Source organism: Hyalella azteca, unplaced genomic scaffold (genome assembly GCF_000764305.2).
Source record: "Hyalella azteca isolate HAZT.00-mixed unplaced genomic scaffold, Hazt_2.0.2 contig3531, whole genome shotgun sequence".
Classification (NCBI taxonomy): domain Eukaryota; kingdom Metazoa; phylum Arthropoda; class Malacostraca; order Amphipoda; family Hyalellidae; genus Hyalella; species Hyalella azteca.
The window spans coordinates 251,701-267,411 of record NW_025933779.1 but is presented as its reverse complement, the minus strand read 5'-3'; the positions used below and the strand labels follow the sequence as shown (position 1 = coordinate 267,411).

General features: G+C 39.0%; 1 protein-coding gene across 1 annotated transcript; it reads right to left on the bottom strand.

Moving 5' to 3' along the window:
* Positions 1 to 3,844: 3,844 nt before the first annotated feature.
* LOC108672691 (tRNA (guanine(10)-N2)-methyltransferase homolog) lies at positions 3,845 to 15,487 on the bottom strand. Its single transcript, XM_018160399.2, has 12 exons — positions 15,245 to 15,487; positions 10,955 to 11,020; positions 10,293 to 10,381; positions 9,364 to 9,520; positions 8,952 to 9,068; positions 8,194 to 8,368; positions 7,815 to 7,918; positions 6,998 to 7,139; positions 5,659 to 5,882; positions 4,866 to 5,071; positions 4,372 to 4,498; positions 3,845 to 4,226 (listed from the first exon to the last, which is right to left on the bottom strand). The coding sequence occupies exons 1-12, from the start codon at positions 15,332 to 15,334 to the stop codon at positions 3,861 to 3,863; spliced, it is 1,863 nt and encodes a 620-aa protein (XP_018015888.1). The 5' UTR covers positions 15,335 to 15,487; the 3' UTR covers positions 3,845 to 3,860.
* Between the last annotated feature and the right edge of the window lie 224 nt (positions 15,488 to 15,711).

Below are 15,711 nucleotides of genomic sequence, written 5' to 3'. Positions count from 1 at the left end.
AAAACTAAGCAGCAGCCACCCACCAATGTTCATAAGGTATAAACAGCCCTGTCGTCTCTTTAACCCTCTACGGCCGTATGTCACTCTTTGGGAACTCTTTGGGAATTTCAGCTTAAATTATCCGTAAGCTATTAGAATAGAATAGAAGTGTCGCCTTTGAAGAAATAGGCCCATGTCCTGTTGCCGATTCTTGAATTTTTCGTGACTTGATTCACAAGGGATCCGGCCTTTGGAACCCGATCTTTCAATAACTGACTATTGATTGAGATAGCAGCTGGACTTATTGTCTGGTCCGTAATTTGCAAGGCATTTTAAGACTGAACATTTGCTCCTGCATAGCTTCGTCTAGTCTGTTCTTGAAGGTGTTCTTACTCGGAGCGTCAACGATGCTATCAGGGAGGCTGTTCCACATGTCGGTGACTCGCAGCGAGAAGAAATGTTGTCGCATGGATGGGTGGATGGCTAGGGGTCAGCATAGCCCAAGTCCACAGTGCGGTTCATCCTTCCCGAGCGTAACGCAGCCGGGATTATGCACGGCTTTTGATACAAAGCCCCCACCGCAACAGCGCAGTTCAGTCACAGGCCGGAGCGCATACATAACATAATGATGTCGGCGCTGAAATGTAGGCCTGATGTGGCCTGTCGCCGATTCTTTTCCTTTTCGTGCCTTGTTCATAGATCTAAACTCGTGTCATTTGACCGGATCTTTTCATGACTGGCGATAGTTTGAAGTAGCTACTAGACTTCCACCGGGTTCGATAAGGAGCTAGGCATTTCAAATCTGAACATATATTTTTCCATAGCTTTATCTAGTCTGTTCTTGAACGCGTTCATACTTGGAGCTCCAACGATGTCATCGGGGAGGCTGTTCCACATGTCGGTGATTCGAAGCGAGAAAAAAATTTTATCGCGTGGAGAAGTTGCAGCGCAATTTTTTTAGCTTATAGCCGTGGCCCCTGGTGTTGATTCTTGTTTCAAATTCTAGTAACAAATACAGGCCGGAGCACAACTGGCCGGAGCGCAGCAGGCCCTACCGCAACAGCTACTCCTAACGTAACCTAACCTAACCTGCGCCGCCTGTTGCGGTAGGGCCTGTTGCGCTCCGGCCAGTTGGGCTCCGGCGCTGTGAAGCAGTGGCTGTGTTGTGCAGAGCGGATATACTGTTAGCCGGAGTTACTCACAGCTCATTGATCTGAGGCTATGTGTAGATATTGCATGCTGATGATTGGCGTTGGGCCCAGGGCCTGTTTACGAGTCAATTTTGTTACTCACGGCTGCGCTCCCGCATGGTCCGGCATGGATGTGTTACAACGCAGTTTTGTTAGTTTATAGCCGTGGCCCCTGGTGTTGGTTCTTGTTTCAAATTCTAGTATTCCTTCTGGGACCTTGTATAAGCCATGAGTATACTTGTATGCTTCAATGAGTCCCCCACGCAGACGTCGATAAATGAGGCTTGGAAGCTTCATAATCTTTAATCTTTCCTCATAGGACTTGCCTCTCAAGCCTGGAACTATCCTTGTTGCGCGTCTTTGAACACTCTCTACTAAATTTTTGTCCTTTTCCAATTTCGGTGACCACACGACGTTTCCAAACTCTATGTTTGGGCGCACGACAGCAACAAACAACTGCTTCATCGTTTCTTCTGCAACTAGGAACTCGAAAGAGCGTCTGATCAGTCCAAGTCGTTTATTAGCTTTATTAACTTGACCTTCAATATGCTTAGAAAATTTCAACTCATTGTCGATATTAACTCCTAAATCCTTTTCCATTGTCGACTTTGACATCATCACTCTATCGTTGCAACCTTGTCTTCTCATACTGTAATCTTGCTGTTCATTATTCTTGCCATGGTGGATAACTTTACATTTGTCAGCGTTAAAACGCAGCTGCCCCTTATCAGCCCAGTCAACCAGCATGTCAAGATCACCTTGCAACTGTACTTTTTGCGACGTATTCTTCACTGTATTATAAATTTTTGTGTCGTCAGCATACATCGAGCAAACGCTAGACCCTGCTTCTGGCAGATCGTTTATAAACGCAACGAATAGAATAGGCCCGAAAACGCTTCCTTGTGGCACGCCGCTGCGCACTGAAGCCCAGTCTGATACGGACCCATTAATACTGACACGTTGTTAATCTCTGAAAATCTCTGATCCATTTGAGTACATTACTCTCAATTCCCAAAGACTTCAATTTACGCACCAGCCGCTCATGTGGGACACTGTCAAATGCCTTGGAAAAATAGAGGTACACTGCATCTACTGGGTCCCTTTTGTCCAGCAGGCGGGTCCATTTAAATTTAATGTGTCCTTGACAACCGAGCAGCCGACAAAGTTCGACCTCCCAGACATCCCACCAAGTTGCTGTCGTCACGAGGTTTTAGTGCTACGAACCAATTAATCGGAACTTGTAATTTCTATCCTCGGCAAGTGCAATTTAAATAGCTTTGTCAAGCGACAGGGGATCTGATTTTTAAATATCGTTTCGACATTGATCACATAAATCTTAAATATCAACGCGTAATTTTCATGGCACGAGACTTGGGAGAAGCTTAAATAACCCCTGCGTGCAACGGAAGAAAGCATGTCAGCGGGTTAGTAGTAGAGCGCGCCACGTTGTTTCTCGGTCCGGGTGATAACAGCTGACGATGCCAGTATTCAGAGCATTCCAAACTTCCAATAATACCCCCTCAGGGGGGACTTCTGACGTGTGTCTGTGCGCGTCAGAAGTCCTATGGGATTTCGCGCTCCTATAGGGGGATTGTTCCTGAGCGCCCCACCGCTGAGCTCGAGGTGTCTGACTGCAGATCTCAGTTGTGGGGTTAAGTTATTAAGTAAGTAGGATTCCTTACATTTCCCTTCTCTGTCTCTCTCGTGCGGGCGGCCGACGTCACGTGTAAGCGACCTCTTGTTCGAGTGTCTTAGTTTCTGTTGCTTTTCACCTGTCCCTCCTTGTCACTTCGTCTCTTTGAGATGCTAACGCTGCTTCTTTCGAGCCAGCTTCAGCGGGCTGGACATCTGGGACCTTCCGCCCCTTGTGGGAGATGAATAATTGAGACCTTCCACCTCTATGGTGATGTTCATCTTGACTTTCGGTGCGAGATAGCTTAATAGCTGAAGCGCTAGTAAACATTTGGCCACTAAACTAACTAACTTCCAATAATACCTTTTACAAAAAAAAAAAAAAAAATGCGAGGTAAATACCCATAACGTTTCGGAATTTAAATAAATTGTTAATCAATAAATTTTTGCGTCACTTGACTCGTTCATCTCCCTACTTGGGTTCTAATTTTCATGGGTAGCATACTTGCAGCTCAATTTATACTTAATCTCGGGCATCACTTGCTGGCTACATAGACAAATAAAGCACTGGCTCTTGTTCTCTGAGCCTGCAGCCAACTTTTCATAATAGAACGATAACAGTCATGATTCTAACTTCTATCACCCAGTAGAATATCAAAAGCAGAAATTTGAAAATAATGTTATGCATCCCCAAATACAGTCAAATTTACTCTAAAATGCGTGAACAGCATGGGGACAAACCGCAATGAATGGAGTAACGAAGTCATGTTCCATAATGAAAAGAGTAAAAAGTACAAGAAAACTGCGTTAAAATTAATCAGTTGATATAACAACTCGTCGCAATCATTATTACTCCATCACAGCATCAATAGCAAAATATCTACTCAATAGAGGTAAATGGTACCGTATCTGCCATGAAGACTTCACACATCCTATATTTGGGAGAATCCTGTACACAAAATGCTGGTATTGTTGACAGTAGTTAAAGCTGTGATGGACATATGCTCCAAGTCACTGCATAGATTATTGAATGAAACAAATTATTCAGTCACACGTGTATTACTCAAGAGCATCAACAGCAACAGATTCCTTATTTTGGGCCGGAATATCATGAGAAACTTCTACATCCACATTTCCAGACACGTCTTCGCCTCCAACTAAATCTTTCTCAGGGGAATTTTCTGCGGACATAGAATAGCCATTGATCCCAGTAGATAAATCAGAATTGTTTGTGGGAGATTCGTTGTCCTCAAGATCGTTTGAGGAGCCCGTTACTCTGTAGCCAAGCCCCTGTCCTCTCTTGTCGCGAGGGTACAGACACTTTCTGGCCACGCGTTCCTCGCGGGACATTTTAGCCGCAATGAAAAATTTCTCTCTGAAGGCCATGCTGAACTCTGGTACGTTAGCATTTGCAACTTCATGTTCCTGCACATCCGGAAATACAAGTGAAACAAATTCTCGCTTGAAATAAAATTAAATGTGATAAGTGCACTGCCAGTACTACTGGTCAAATATTTATAAATTGCAGTCAATAAATATTATCAATGCCTCGATTAGCGAGAAAGCTTACCAAGGCAGCTCTCGTCTTGACGTATGTTAAAAGTCGCCTTGTTGAATGCGAGTTCAGAACTTGCTCAGAATTGTACACGAGTCTCAGGCAGGGATGACTTGGTATCTCATCGCTATTGTATTCATCTCTGCACGGACGAAAATTGAATGAGCATGGAAAAGTGGTACATGAAAAAAAAACACTCAAATTTTATTATTACCCAAATATAACGATATTAAAACTAATTATAATTTAACTAATGATAATTAATGAAGAGTTTCGAATGAACAAATTCAGTGTGAATAGAGATAAACATCAGATCACAAATCCTGCTTCAACCAATCAGAATAGTCATATTAAAATACAACGTTTTAGGATTTGATTTCCTTACACTTGCCTATTGATATTTTCGACAACGGGCGAAAAATAATTATACTATTTAGAGGTAAATTATGAACAGCCTGTACATAAGGTTTAAAGAGATACAGACAAGAGCAATGGGAACTAAAGCGTACCTAATGAAGGGCATCCAGTAGACTAGCCTTCCTCCCACTACGAGGTTGGATGCAGCGAAGTTGAGGAGGTCTTTGAAGACGTCCGCCATGCCGTAGTTGACCTTGGCTGGGTAATGTGGGGAGCCATCCAAGCGCTTGTTGTCCTGACGCTTCGTGAAGTCTCGGCTGCGGTTCTCCGCAACTCTCTCTTCCGTGGCTGGTGATGTCTGCACGGATTTCCATTGTCATGTAGACATCATAGAGGTCATGGTATTAATCGCATCGTTTTTCTCACCACGTAACTGAAGATTCAATCTGTTATACGTGTAGCTGAAAATGTAATAAATTACCTATGCATGCAGCTGAAAATGTGGTGAGTTATACATAGAACTGAAAATGCCGTCAGTTTCATTACTGGCTACTTCTATGTCATGAAAGTTTTTCTAAACGTGACGATGAAACGATGTAATAGAATGAATAAAATCAACAATATTGGCTATCAAAGGGGAATACTAGAATTCAATATGTTCACCAGAAGAAATGTATGTTGTTATAACAGACATTTTGAGCGTGTTCTTCAAGTCTTCCTTGCCTCTTAGGCCAGGAAACCGTGGTAAAGAGTATGATGTGCACATGTATAATTTTTTTTTAATTCAGATGCTTTGTATTAGGAGGAAAACTACACAACTAGCCAGGAGTCATTTCTGAGAAGGAAACTAGGTAAGTAGCTTGCATCACAACCTGTTCGCAATAAAGGAAGACAAATTGCACGCCTGACATAATAGACGAAATAAATTAAAGAAAATTCTATTACCCGAGTCTTGCCGGCCGGTTGCTTTTCAATTTTGGTTATCTCGGCACAGCCGTCAACGCTGGGTACAGGGATCTCATGACTGTAGTCGTCTTTTACTCCCTCGGTCTCATAGTGCTGCAGGCGTTGTTTTCTCCGCTGCTTTTTCTGTTGCGACGTCAGCTCCTGGTCATCAGCTGACATTTCGCGTCCCACTCTCTCCGTCGCCTCTCGGATACCGTAAGGAGCTGACAATGCCAATTTAAATTTAAATTTGAATGCAACCACTAATGATGCAAATTACTAGCAGGCAAATTTCAGATTTATCATAAAATATGCCCTCAATATTTTTCTCCTAATAAAACTAAAATAAACTCAAGATAACAATAAATTGAATTTTACATTTGAAAACATCAGCATGATGGGGAAATTTGATTGGATTTTAATGAGCCTAATTTTACCTTTTTTGTTGCTGATTCATCAATAAATAAACAAATATCATAAGCGTCAAGATGATTGAATTGGGAAAGTGTTGGTCTTCCAACCCACACAATGTGGGTTGATAGGTGAATAGAATTTGATAGGTGAATAAATTTTGCTTGAAAATTTTGAATTTAAATTGGTGATTATATTACACAATACCGTACTCATCGCTTCAGGGAAATTGCAAGCATAAAAAATGAACAGATTGTTATTTTTAGTTGTAATTTTTGTTCAGTATACAGTGTTGTGATTGAGAAACTAACGATCAAGGCACTTAATTTTCAAGGAAGTCAAGGATGTGAAAACAAGGCCCTTAGCTTAAGACAGAATGACGATCATGGCGTTAGTCATGTCACTTGCGTGCATGTTAGACACTAGATGACAATCATGTCACTAGTTCATGTCACTTGAGTGCATGTCAGACACTAGATGACGATCATGTCACTAGTTCATGTCACTTGAGTGCATGTCAGACACTAGATGAGGATCATGTCACTAGTTCATGTCACTTGAGTGCATGTTAGACACTAGATGAGGATCATGTCACTAGTTCATGTCACTTGAGTGCATGTTAGACACTAGATGAGGATCACGTCACTAGTTCATGTCACTTGAGTGCATGTTAGACACTAGATGAGGATCATGTCACTAGTTCATGTCACTTGAGCGCATGTTAGACACTAGATAAGGATCATGTCCCTAGTTCATGTCACTTGAGTGCATGTTAAACACTAGATAAGGATCACGTCCCTAGTTCATGTTACTTGAGTGCATGTTACACACTAGATGAGGACCATGTCACTAGTTCACGTCCCTAGTTCATGTCACTAGAGTGCATGTTAGACACTAGTAGAGGGTGGCTAGTCTTGCTCTCACTGACGGTCGGTGATGATGGCGTCCAGCACAGGGGCGCGCCGCCAGGAGGTTCTGGCGCAGTCCACGACGGCCACGTCGAGGTAGCGGCCCTGCAGGCCGTACTGGCTGAGGTTCGACAAGATGCTCTCATGGGCGCTGCGCTCTTTCTGTTCCAAAAGAGAATTCACTGTTTAGAAATAAAAATTTATAAATACGTATATTTAACCACTCCTCATAATGCTGGCACGGAATATCGTAAAAAAGAAACATTCAAAAATTTGTGTAATATGTGTTACTGTGTAATTTTGGGAAAATGTGGATATCATGGCTTCAATTCCTTTTATAATTAAAAAATAATTTTATACAAAATGGATAGGTTAGTATTACTAAAAAGATTGCATATCTATTGGATTCTTAAAAGCTTTTCCATGTTGCCTAAGAAATGTTCCATGCTTTTGGGTGTATATGTGAAAACGTATAAAATCTATACGAGTTTAAATATTGTCACAATAAAAACCATTCAAAATTCACACCCTATGATATTGAATGGAATGTTGACAGAGCTCTCAATGATCAAGCGTCAGACTATCTTGGGTAATTTGATAAATAAGGCTAGACAGGACAGGGCTGAGAACGGAGGCTTATCTTGAGGCTCATAGTACAATATAAGAAGCATAAGTCTCAGTCATGCATCACAGAGTGCAGCTAAAGTAAGGCATGAGCGTGATACGATAGTACGATAGGCTAAAGTAAGGCTCATAGTACAATATGTATAAGAGGCACAAGTCTCAGTCATGCATCACAGAGCGCAGCTAAAGTAAGGCATGAGCGTGATGCACAACCTGCTTGACGCGTGTGGGCTTGGTGCGGGCATGTAGGGTGAGGAAGTCGATGTCTGAGCCCAGGATGTGCGCTCCGTAGTGGGCAGCTGACACTAGTATCGAGCCTGCCATTAGAAGAGGTGTAAGTATTGATATCAAAGAAGGCATCCCAGGAGATCACAGTGTAATAAAATGGCAGGCTCAATTTTATGAATGGTGATATTTAGTGGCAGAGCAACCCAAGATTGTCTCCACATTGTGCAACAACCACAAATTCTTCTTCATAGCATAGAGTATATTATTTGTTCAGCAAAGATTATCTCACAGATCACTATACAAGGGTAAGCCTGTGCCAATTTGTTCCAAAATGGAGAAAATACTACCAATCTACTGAACTGACCGGTGCCAACGAAGGGGTCGAGAACAAGATCGCCAGGCCTGAGCTGCGCCATGTTGCACATGATGAAGGCAAGCTGTGCGTCCATGCTGGTGCTGCCAATGTAGCTGCGTTGCTTCAGCGAGTATTGCGCTATCAGTTCCCGGCATCCTCTGCCCAGCAGCCGACCCAAGAACACCTGCATGACAAGAAAATGCAAGCCTGACCAACATATACTGAAGCTGGGGATTTATACCTTACAGCTCCAAATACAAGATCTTACAATAGAGGATGGACATATAAAATCAATCAACAACCAAGCACTCAGAATAGGCGTGCATGTGAAGATATTTAGTCACTCAATGTTCAAGATTCAAAACAACAAATGAAAATATATTTGTAGAAGTTCCATCTCTAAATATGAACATGATGCAACACTAGCTCACCATCATATAAGCTATGACGTTTCAGGTCAATCCATGTTACCTTCTCCAAGAAGGTATTGGAATTGGGATACTTTAGAAAATATCAATACAACATTTAACAGAAAAAGTGTAAATTTGTTTTCAAGGACCAAGCAATTCTGATTGTGTAATAAAAAGACAAGTCACGCCTCACAATCACATTTAGTAATTAAACAGTAGTAAGATAAATGCACAAATGCATGAAATCCAGGAAGCAGCTCAAGTAGGTATTTAAAACAAAATTGGTCATGACAAAACTTAGTACAAGTGTTTGTGCAGAAGGCCCCACCCACATGAGGACGTGGCCACATCACTCACCCTATAGGGCTGATCGGGGACATCGACGTTGCTCAGTCCATAGTACTCAATGAGATCAAGCCTCGTGTCAGGGTTCGTCAGGTTCACGGGGCCATCAAATGGTAAATAACTTAGTGACTGGAATACAGAAAATAAACTTCAGGATTTATAAACTTGGCACACATATAACACTTAATTTCATACTTGGTTGCTGAACATTGATACATCAATTATAAAAAAATCACAAAAATCAGCTAACTAGTCTATAATTACACAATTAACATTGTTTATCTGTCACATTATTAAAATCACAGGTCCTTTGCAAAAATTGAACAAAAAAATTAACAGTAGCGTACATGACGATCAATGAAGTGTACAGTAACATTAGGAAAATAGCAGATGGTAACAATAAAGAGGATCACTGAGACAGCACCTCAATCTTAGCAAGCTTATCAGAGCTCCTGAGGGACTTGTTGAAGCCTTCAACTGTGACACGGAAGCTCTTGTGGCTTGCCAGGTGGGGCTTGTACAAACTTTGTGGCTGCTGCCTGATGTTGTTGTGCATTTCTTCTGAAGAGCAACCATCGCCCCTGTCATGAGGATCATCATAAAACAAATATATCAGTAATTCCCACAGACAGATATTGGAGATATCTTATCCTTGTTTTGGATGCTTCCGTATATTTGTTTTCTGAGGCTTATTAGTTATTCTGCTGCCCACACGTGCACATCTTTATTTACAGTTGATAGTTTCATAGGTTACCTATTTGTAATGTTAATTATGCTAAGTATGTGTTAGGTTGATAACCCTACATGCATCATTAGCTAGTTCATCCCTATATGATGTGTCTAGATTGAAATGATAACTATAATTTTATTACCTATACAATGCTTCTGCTACAATACAAATGATGACTTGCCTGAGGCTTGTCAAGTTTTAGGGCTAGCACTAAAACTTTAGAAATACCTGGCACATAACTTAACTTATTTATGACAATGTTGATCATACACTCACTGCTGTCATTTGCCACTCAGACAACATGTCTCATATTTTTAAACTTTAAATTCCGACAATCACATTTTACATCATGGTTTTCCATGATTTTGTCTCCAGGTGTTTCAAGAAGTACCTACATTTCTGTACTGACATTCATTACTAATTCCTTGCAATATCTACAAATTCAATCTACCACTTTTCACAATGTTGTTCAAGATTAAAGCAATTATCCATTCCTTCATGCTTCATTCCTGGTCAAGAAACACAGATAAGCTCCCACACAGATAAGCTCCCACATTTCAGAACTTTGTACCACAGTTGTGAGCTAGCTTTTATGACAGAAAAAAAATTCAGCAATAACTGACCAGAGCTCATAGCAAGCCTTCACCAGCATGCAACGGGAGACCAGTTTCTTGGCATCTTGCTCACTTTCCATCTCTAAGATCACAAATGGCTGTTGAAAAAAAAATACAATCAATCAGCAGTACACACTTAAACAAGGGTCATAAAGACACCAAGGCCAATCTCCTACACTTATACTTCAACAGAGCATAGAGTTAAAGATTGTGATAAAATTGAGGAGAAACATTGGGATTCAAATGACTTATAACCTTCCTTGATGCTCTAACTGTCATTGCTTCTCAACAAGCTAGGAATGGAAAATTTCAGGTGATATCTTGGCTCTGGATAACACATCTGATAAAAATTGAAAACACTTTTTTTGCTATCAAGGCCACTATTTTCAAATGCCCCTACTTGCAATTTAGGAGCATACTAGATGTCGCATTATGTATGGCACAATGAGCAAGGAAATTTTCATTTTAATGCATGATCTTTGCCAGTAAATCAGGTTAGTTATCTTTCCTCACTAACAAAAACTCATCAGATATATGAATGCCAACTAGAAAATTTAGGAGTATATACCTATATATAGATATATTCTACAATCAGTATCCTTTTGCTGAGAAAATATTTATCACATATAGCTCAATACAATTAGATTAGAAGAGAAATTACAATTACTCACATCTTCCTTTGGTTTTTCTGCCCATTTCAATGGGATTTTGAATAGGGATGCAATGGATTTCAGTTCCTGTGGTGAAAATGCAATTTTCTCATTAAAATGTATTTTTAATTTGTATAAATTTGCAGTTTCTGCATTGAATTTTCTTATGAAAACAGCTTATTATGTTAGAAATTCAAATGGAAAATGAAATTTCAAATGACAGTCAGTGCCTGTTTATGCCATTTACCTACTTGACAACTTCCTTATCATGAAAGGTTCATTGGTTGAGAGGGTGCATAACACTGCTGACTAAATGAAAGGCAATATGGCCAAGAGCTATTTAGGATATACCTACCCAACTTGCCAACTACAGGCACATGAGCAGGTAAATTAAATAAGAGGCTTCACATGTGGAAACAAACTATATTTATGAATTGCTAGCATAATATTAACAATGCAAAAACTTGCAATGTTCTATTAATAGTTTAATACATGAAAATCATTTTTCATTAAATTTAGTACCGTCAACCGGGGCTAATCGGGACCAGCGGGGTAACTCGGGACAGTCCTCCAAAACGGCGTAAAACCGTTTTAGTAGCAAAGCTAATTCAAATATTGCCAAACTAAATATAGTGGAGTAAATGTCAACATTTTTCCTATCTACCCTATGTAGTATAAAGGAAGTTAAAAAATACTACATTTACTAGCTTTGAAAAATTCCTGAAAAAAATGATGAAGAACGATATTTTGAAAAGTTACTTCTGCTAAGGTCTGTAGTAAAAAAAAATATTTGCCGTATTAAAAAATTTTGCTTAGAAAAAAGTGGCAGACAAGTATCAGCATGAAAACTTTATTTGTGGAATTTACATACTGGTACCTCAATTAAAAAAAAATGACGGCCATTTCCGCATGGCGGGCTACTCGGGACACCCCCCCGGGGCTATTCGGGACATCCCCAAAAACGCATTTACAGTAGAACCTCAGTTAGCAAAGGCTCCAGTTAAGAGAAAAAATTGATTAAAAATAAAGAATATTGATTACATTTACCTTGCTCAGTGAAAAAATTTCACTTATCAAAAAATTAGTGCATCATTGGTCATCACAAATTTGTGCATAGAATGTCACATATAGAATTGTGCACCAGGCATCATAGAAAAAAAGTAATTGACTTGAACTATGATTTATTTCTCCAAAACATATGATGGTTGTCACTAAAACATTCCTTTCTGTTTCAGGTATGTTTTTTACAATTTTTTTTATAGTAAATTCACTTAACCCAAATAAAATTTTGTGAAATTACTAGCCGTCCTGTAAGCTTACAGATACAGAAAAAATGCTATAAGGCTGCTGATATGAAACTTGCAGTGGACAAGGTTGTTGTAAATGCTCAATGGCATGTTCATGGGTACGGTAATATCGCATCAATAATACAATAGGTAATTAATGTATATGGTAATATCATATCGATAAATGAAAAAGAAGTAAAAATCACAGAAAATGTCATTTATTCTACCTCTACATCATCTACAATGAAAGGGAAGGACTTCAGAGTACTGTTAGTAATGGATGAGTACACTCTACATGCTTCAAATGTTTTAAAATGAAGTTTTATTCCAAGTGTCCCGAGTAGCCCCGTTCAACGGGGCTACTTGGGACACTTTTTTTGCTTCTGGCACCTCATGAATAGCTTATTGAATTTTTTTGGAGAAGCCATGTGATAGCTCTTGCAAAGGGCTTTGAAATGAGGCTAAACTTGTTTATGAAATGTTTCATAGTAAGAAGTTATGAATCAAAAACGTTCGAAATCATCCCAAGTAGCCCCGGTTGATGGTACCATTTTGAAACTCAATCATGTATAGGTATAATTTATACATAATAGTCAAGGTTTCTGAACTTGTTTGTTTGTATGACGCTTAGCATATATCCAGGATACTCATTGTGTCAGGATTTTACACAATAAAAAATATTTCATATTCAGTGGTGGAATCACAAGAAACTGGGAGGAGTGGGAGAGTTAAATTTTACGTTAAACTGTACTTTCTAGTTTGGCAAGTGTAAATTATATTTAACAAGCAGGTGAACCTGGTGTTGCCGGGTTGCCCAAGGCCAATAAATAATAACAGTAATTTTAGAACCCCATTATTATGAATGCTGTAATTCCAAATCCAGTTAATAGTGATAAGGACAATGTATGTATGGTCATAAAAGGAAAACATATTTAAACCCATATTTTTCATAGAACATAAAACATTCATTCAATTCACATTTAAAAATCTATAAACTACCATGTTGCATATAATAAATAAACTTTACACCTAGGTACCAATTTGAAATTAAATTTCATATTTTGATGATAATCCTTCTCACCAAGTTTTGCAAAAACCTTCCTATTTTCCCACTACGAATAAATTCTCTCTATCCATACTAGAGATGCAAAAAAAACGTTTTTTTTTTTTTCCAGAGTGTTTTTTTTAGTAAAAAAAACGTTTTTTTTTATGTGTTTTTTTTGTTTTTTATTGTTTTTTTTTTCTTTCGTGTATTTATTTGGGATCAATATATCTATACCCTTAATATACATTGAAATGATGTGTTTTTAAATCTTATTTAACATATCTCATGTGTGATTTATAATTTATCAAGCCTAATACTTCTAGTTCAAAGCTTAAAAGGGTAAATAAACAAATTTTTCATTTCCTTTCCTGTGGCCCTCAGGTAAAGTGATTATGGATTTATTTGCATTTATTTATGTTTTTCTAAAAAAAACAATAAAAAACATGTTTTTTTTAGGCTGATGTTTTTTATTAAAAAAAACTTGTTTTTTATTAAAAAAAACATGAGTGTTTTTTTTACGTCGCATCTCTAATTCCATACTGGTATCACCAGCAAATTGACTAGAATTTTTGCAGCAAGGAAAATTTTACAAGAATTCCCCATATCTTAATAAAAAATGTTTTGTAGTTCAGCTGTATCATGAGAAAATCCTATAATAGATATTAGATGCAAATTAGCTTGTTTAAACAGATGTGGTTAATGCCCAGAGAATTCATTAATTTAAATGTTAAGAGTTGATCATATGGGTATGAGTAACTATTTTGCGTGCTTCACAATTGATTTGGTTGATGCCCGACAATGATGCACACATTTGCGCAATTAATGCGGCTGTTGAGCAATGATCAACATAGATGTTTGTGCTTTACACAATCAATGATCGACATTCGACACAGATGCATGCATTTTATGATTGATGTGGCCAATCGTTAAATGCATGCATCCATGTCAATCATGCTGCATTGTTTGTAAATCATGAGCGTTAGCCACATCAGTCGTAAAATAAGTGCATCCATGTCAATCATGCAGCATTGTTTGTGAAGCATGAGCATCAGCCCATGGTCAGGAAGATGTGCCAGGTGCGTGGGAATTTATTTTGTCATTTTAACGACCTGCACGGTGCGCCGTACTACGTTGGTAAAAAAATGCGCCGTGCGCCGTACTTTAGAAAGCTAAAATAGTTCTACTATTTTAGTCGACAATATACGCGAGTATATTGACTACGCGAGTCGAACTGACAATAATAAAATGTAAGACATGTCCGGGTTATTTCTGACTCTTCCGGTTGTCTGCCTTGTCGGATACGGAACGTACGGTAATCGTAAACTGCGGCTGTTATACATACAAAATGTAAACAGACGGTGTTCAGTGTTGCCATATGACTTTGGAGAAAATTTATTCTAAAATAAAGATGGCCGGGATTGCGCGAACAGTCCGAACACGTGCGTGAAAATAATCAATTTTCATTACATTGCGCCAACTGTGCACAACAATAGCTTAAAAAAAGTGAAAATGCGTGGGAAAATTCACCAAAAACATACATCATCCTGAGTGTGGGCATCAGCCACATCAATCATAAAATGCATGCCATGCAATGCATCTGTGTTGATCATTGATTGTAAAGCACAGGCATCTATGTGACTATGTCAATCATTGAGCATTAATGAGCAACAGCCGCATTGTTTGCACAGGTGCGTGCATCACTGTTGGTCATAGCCACTCATAGGGCTTTGGCAAAATCAATTGTAAAGCACACGTGTCCCTGGCAGCCTGGCAGCCTGGCAGGAAAGGTCAAAGGTCCAAGGGCAAGGATAGGCTAATTTGGTTGACAAATATTGCCATCCTAATGCCATGTTGAGAAGGACTGGATGAAATCAAATATATTCTCTTCCCAATTCATCATTTTATTCACTTATACCAGTCATTATTTATCATTATAAAAAAAACGGGTAGCTTAATCAACATAAAAGTGATACAACATACCGGCACTCGGAACTCAATGTGCTCGTTGATACACCAGAAGAGGTATTTTCTGGAGGCATCAGTAGCACGCATTACGTTCGGGTTCAACATTTTCTCATCATGAAATAAAACTCAAAAACATTAGAAGACGATCGTTTAACGAAATAATTACGGTTGCTTTCAAAAGGATGAACCGTTTACACAGGATCATAGCAAGTAATTCTGGTGAGGTGATGTTATGTTACTGTCAAGTGTCAACGCTGCGTTGTGTGCTCTTATAGGTTGCGCGTATACTTCATCAGAAAAAAAAAACATAACCAACAAATGAAATTATTGCCTCAACAAAATAGAATAATTCAGAAACCCAACTTTAGCTGTATCTGTGTGGAGGCTTATTACCGACCACATCTTAGCTTTCAACTTCATTTTAAGAAAAGCTGATCAGGACCAGGAGAATTGGAGCAACAAATTTATATTCAAATTTTTGA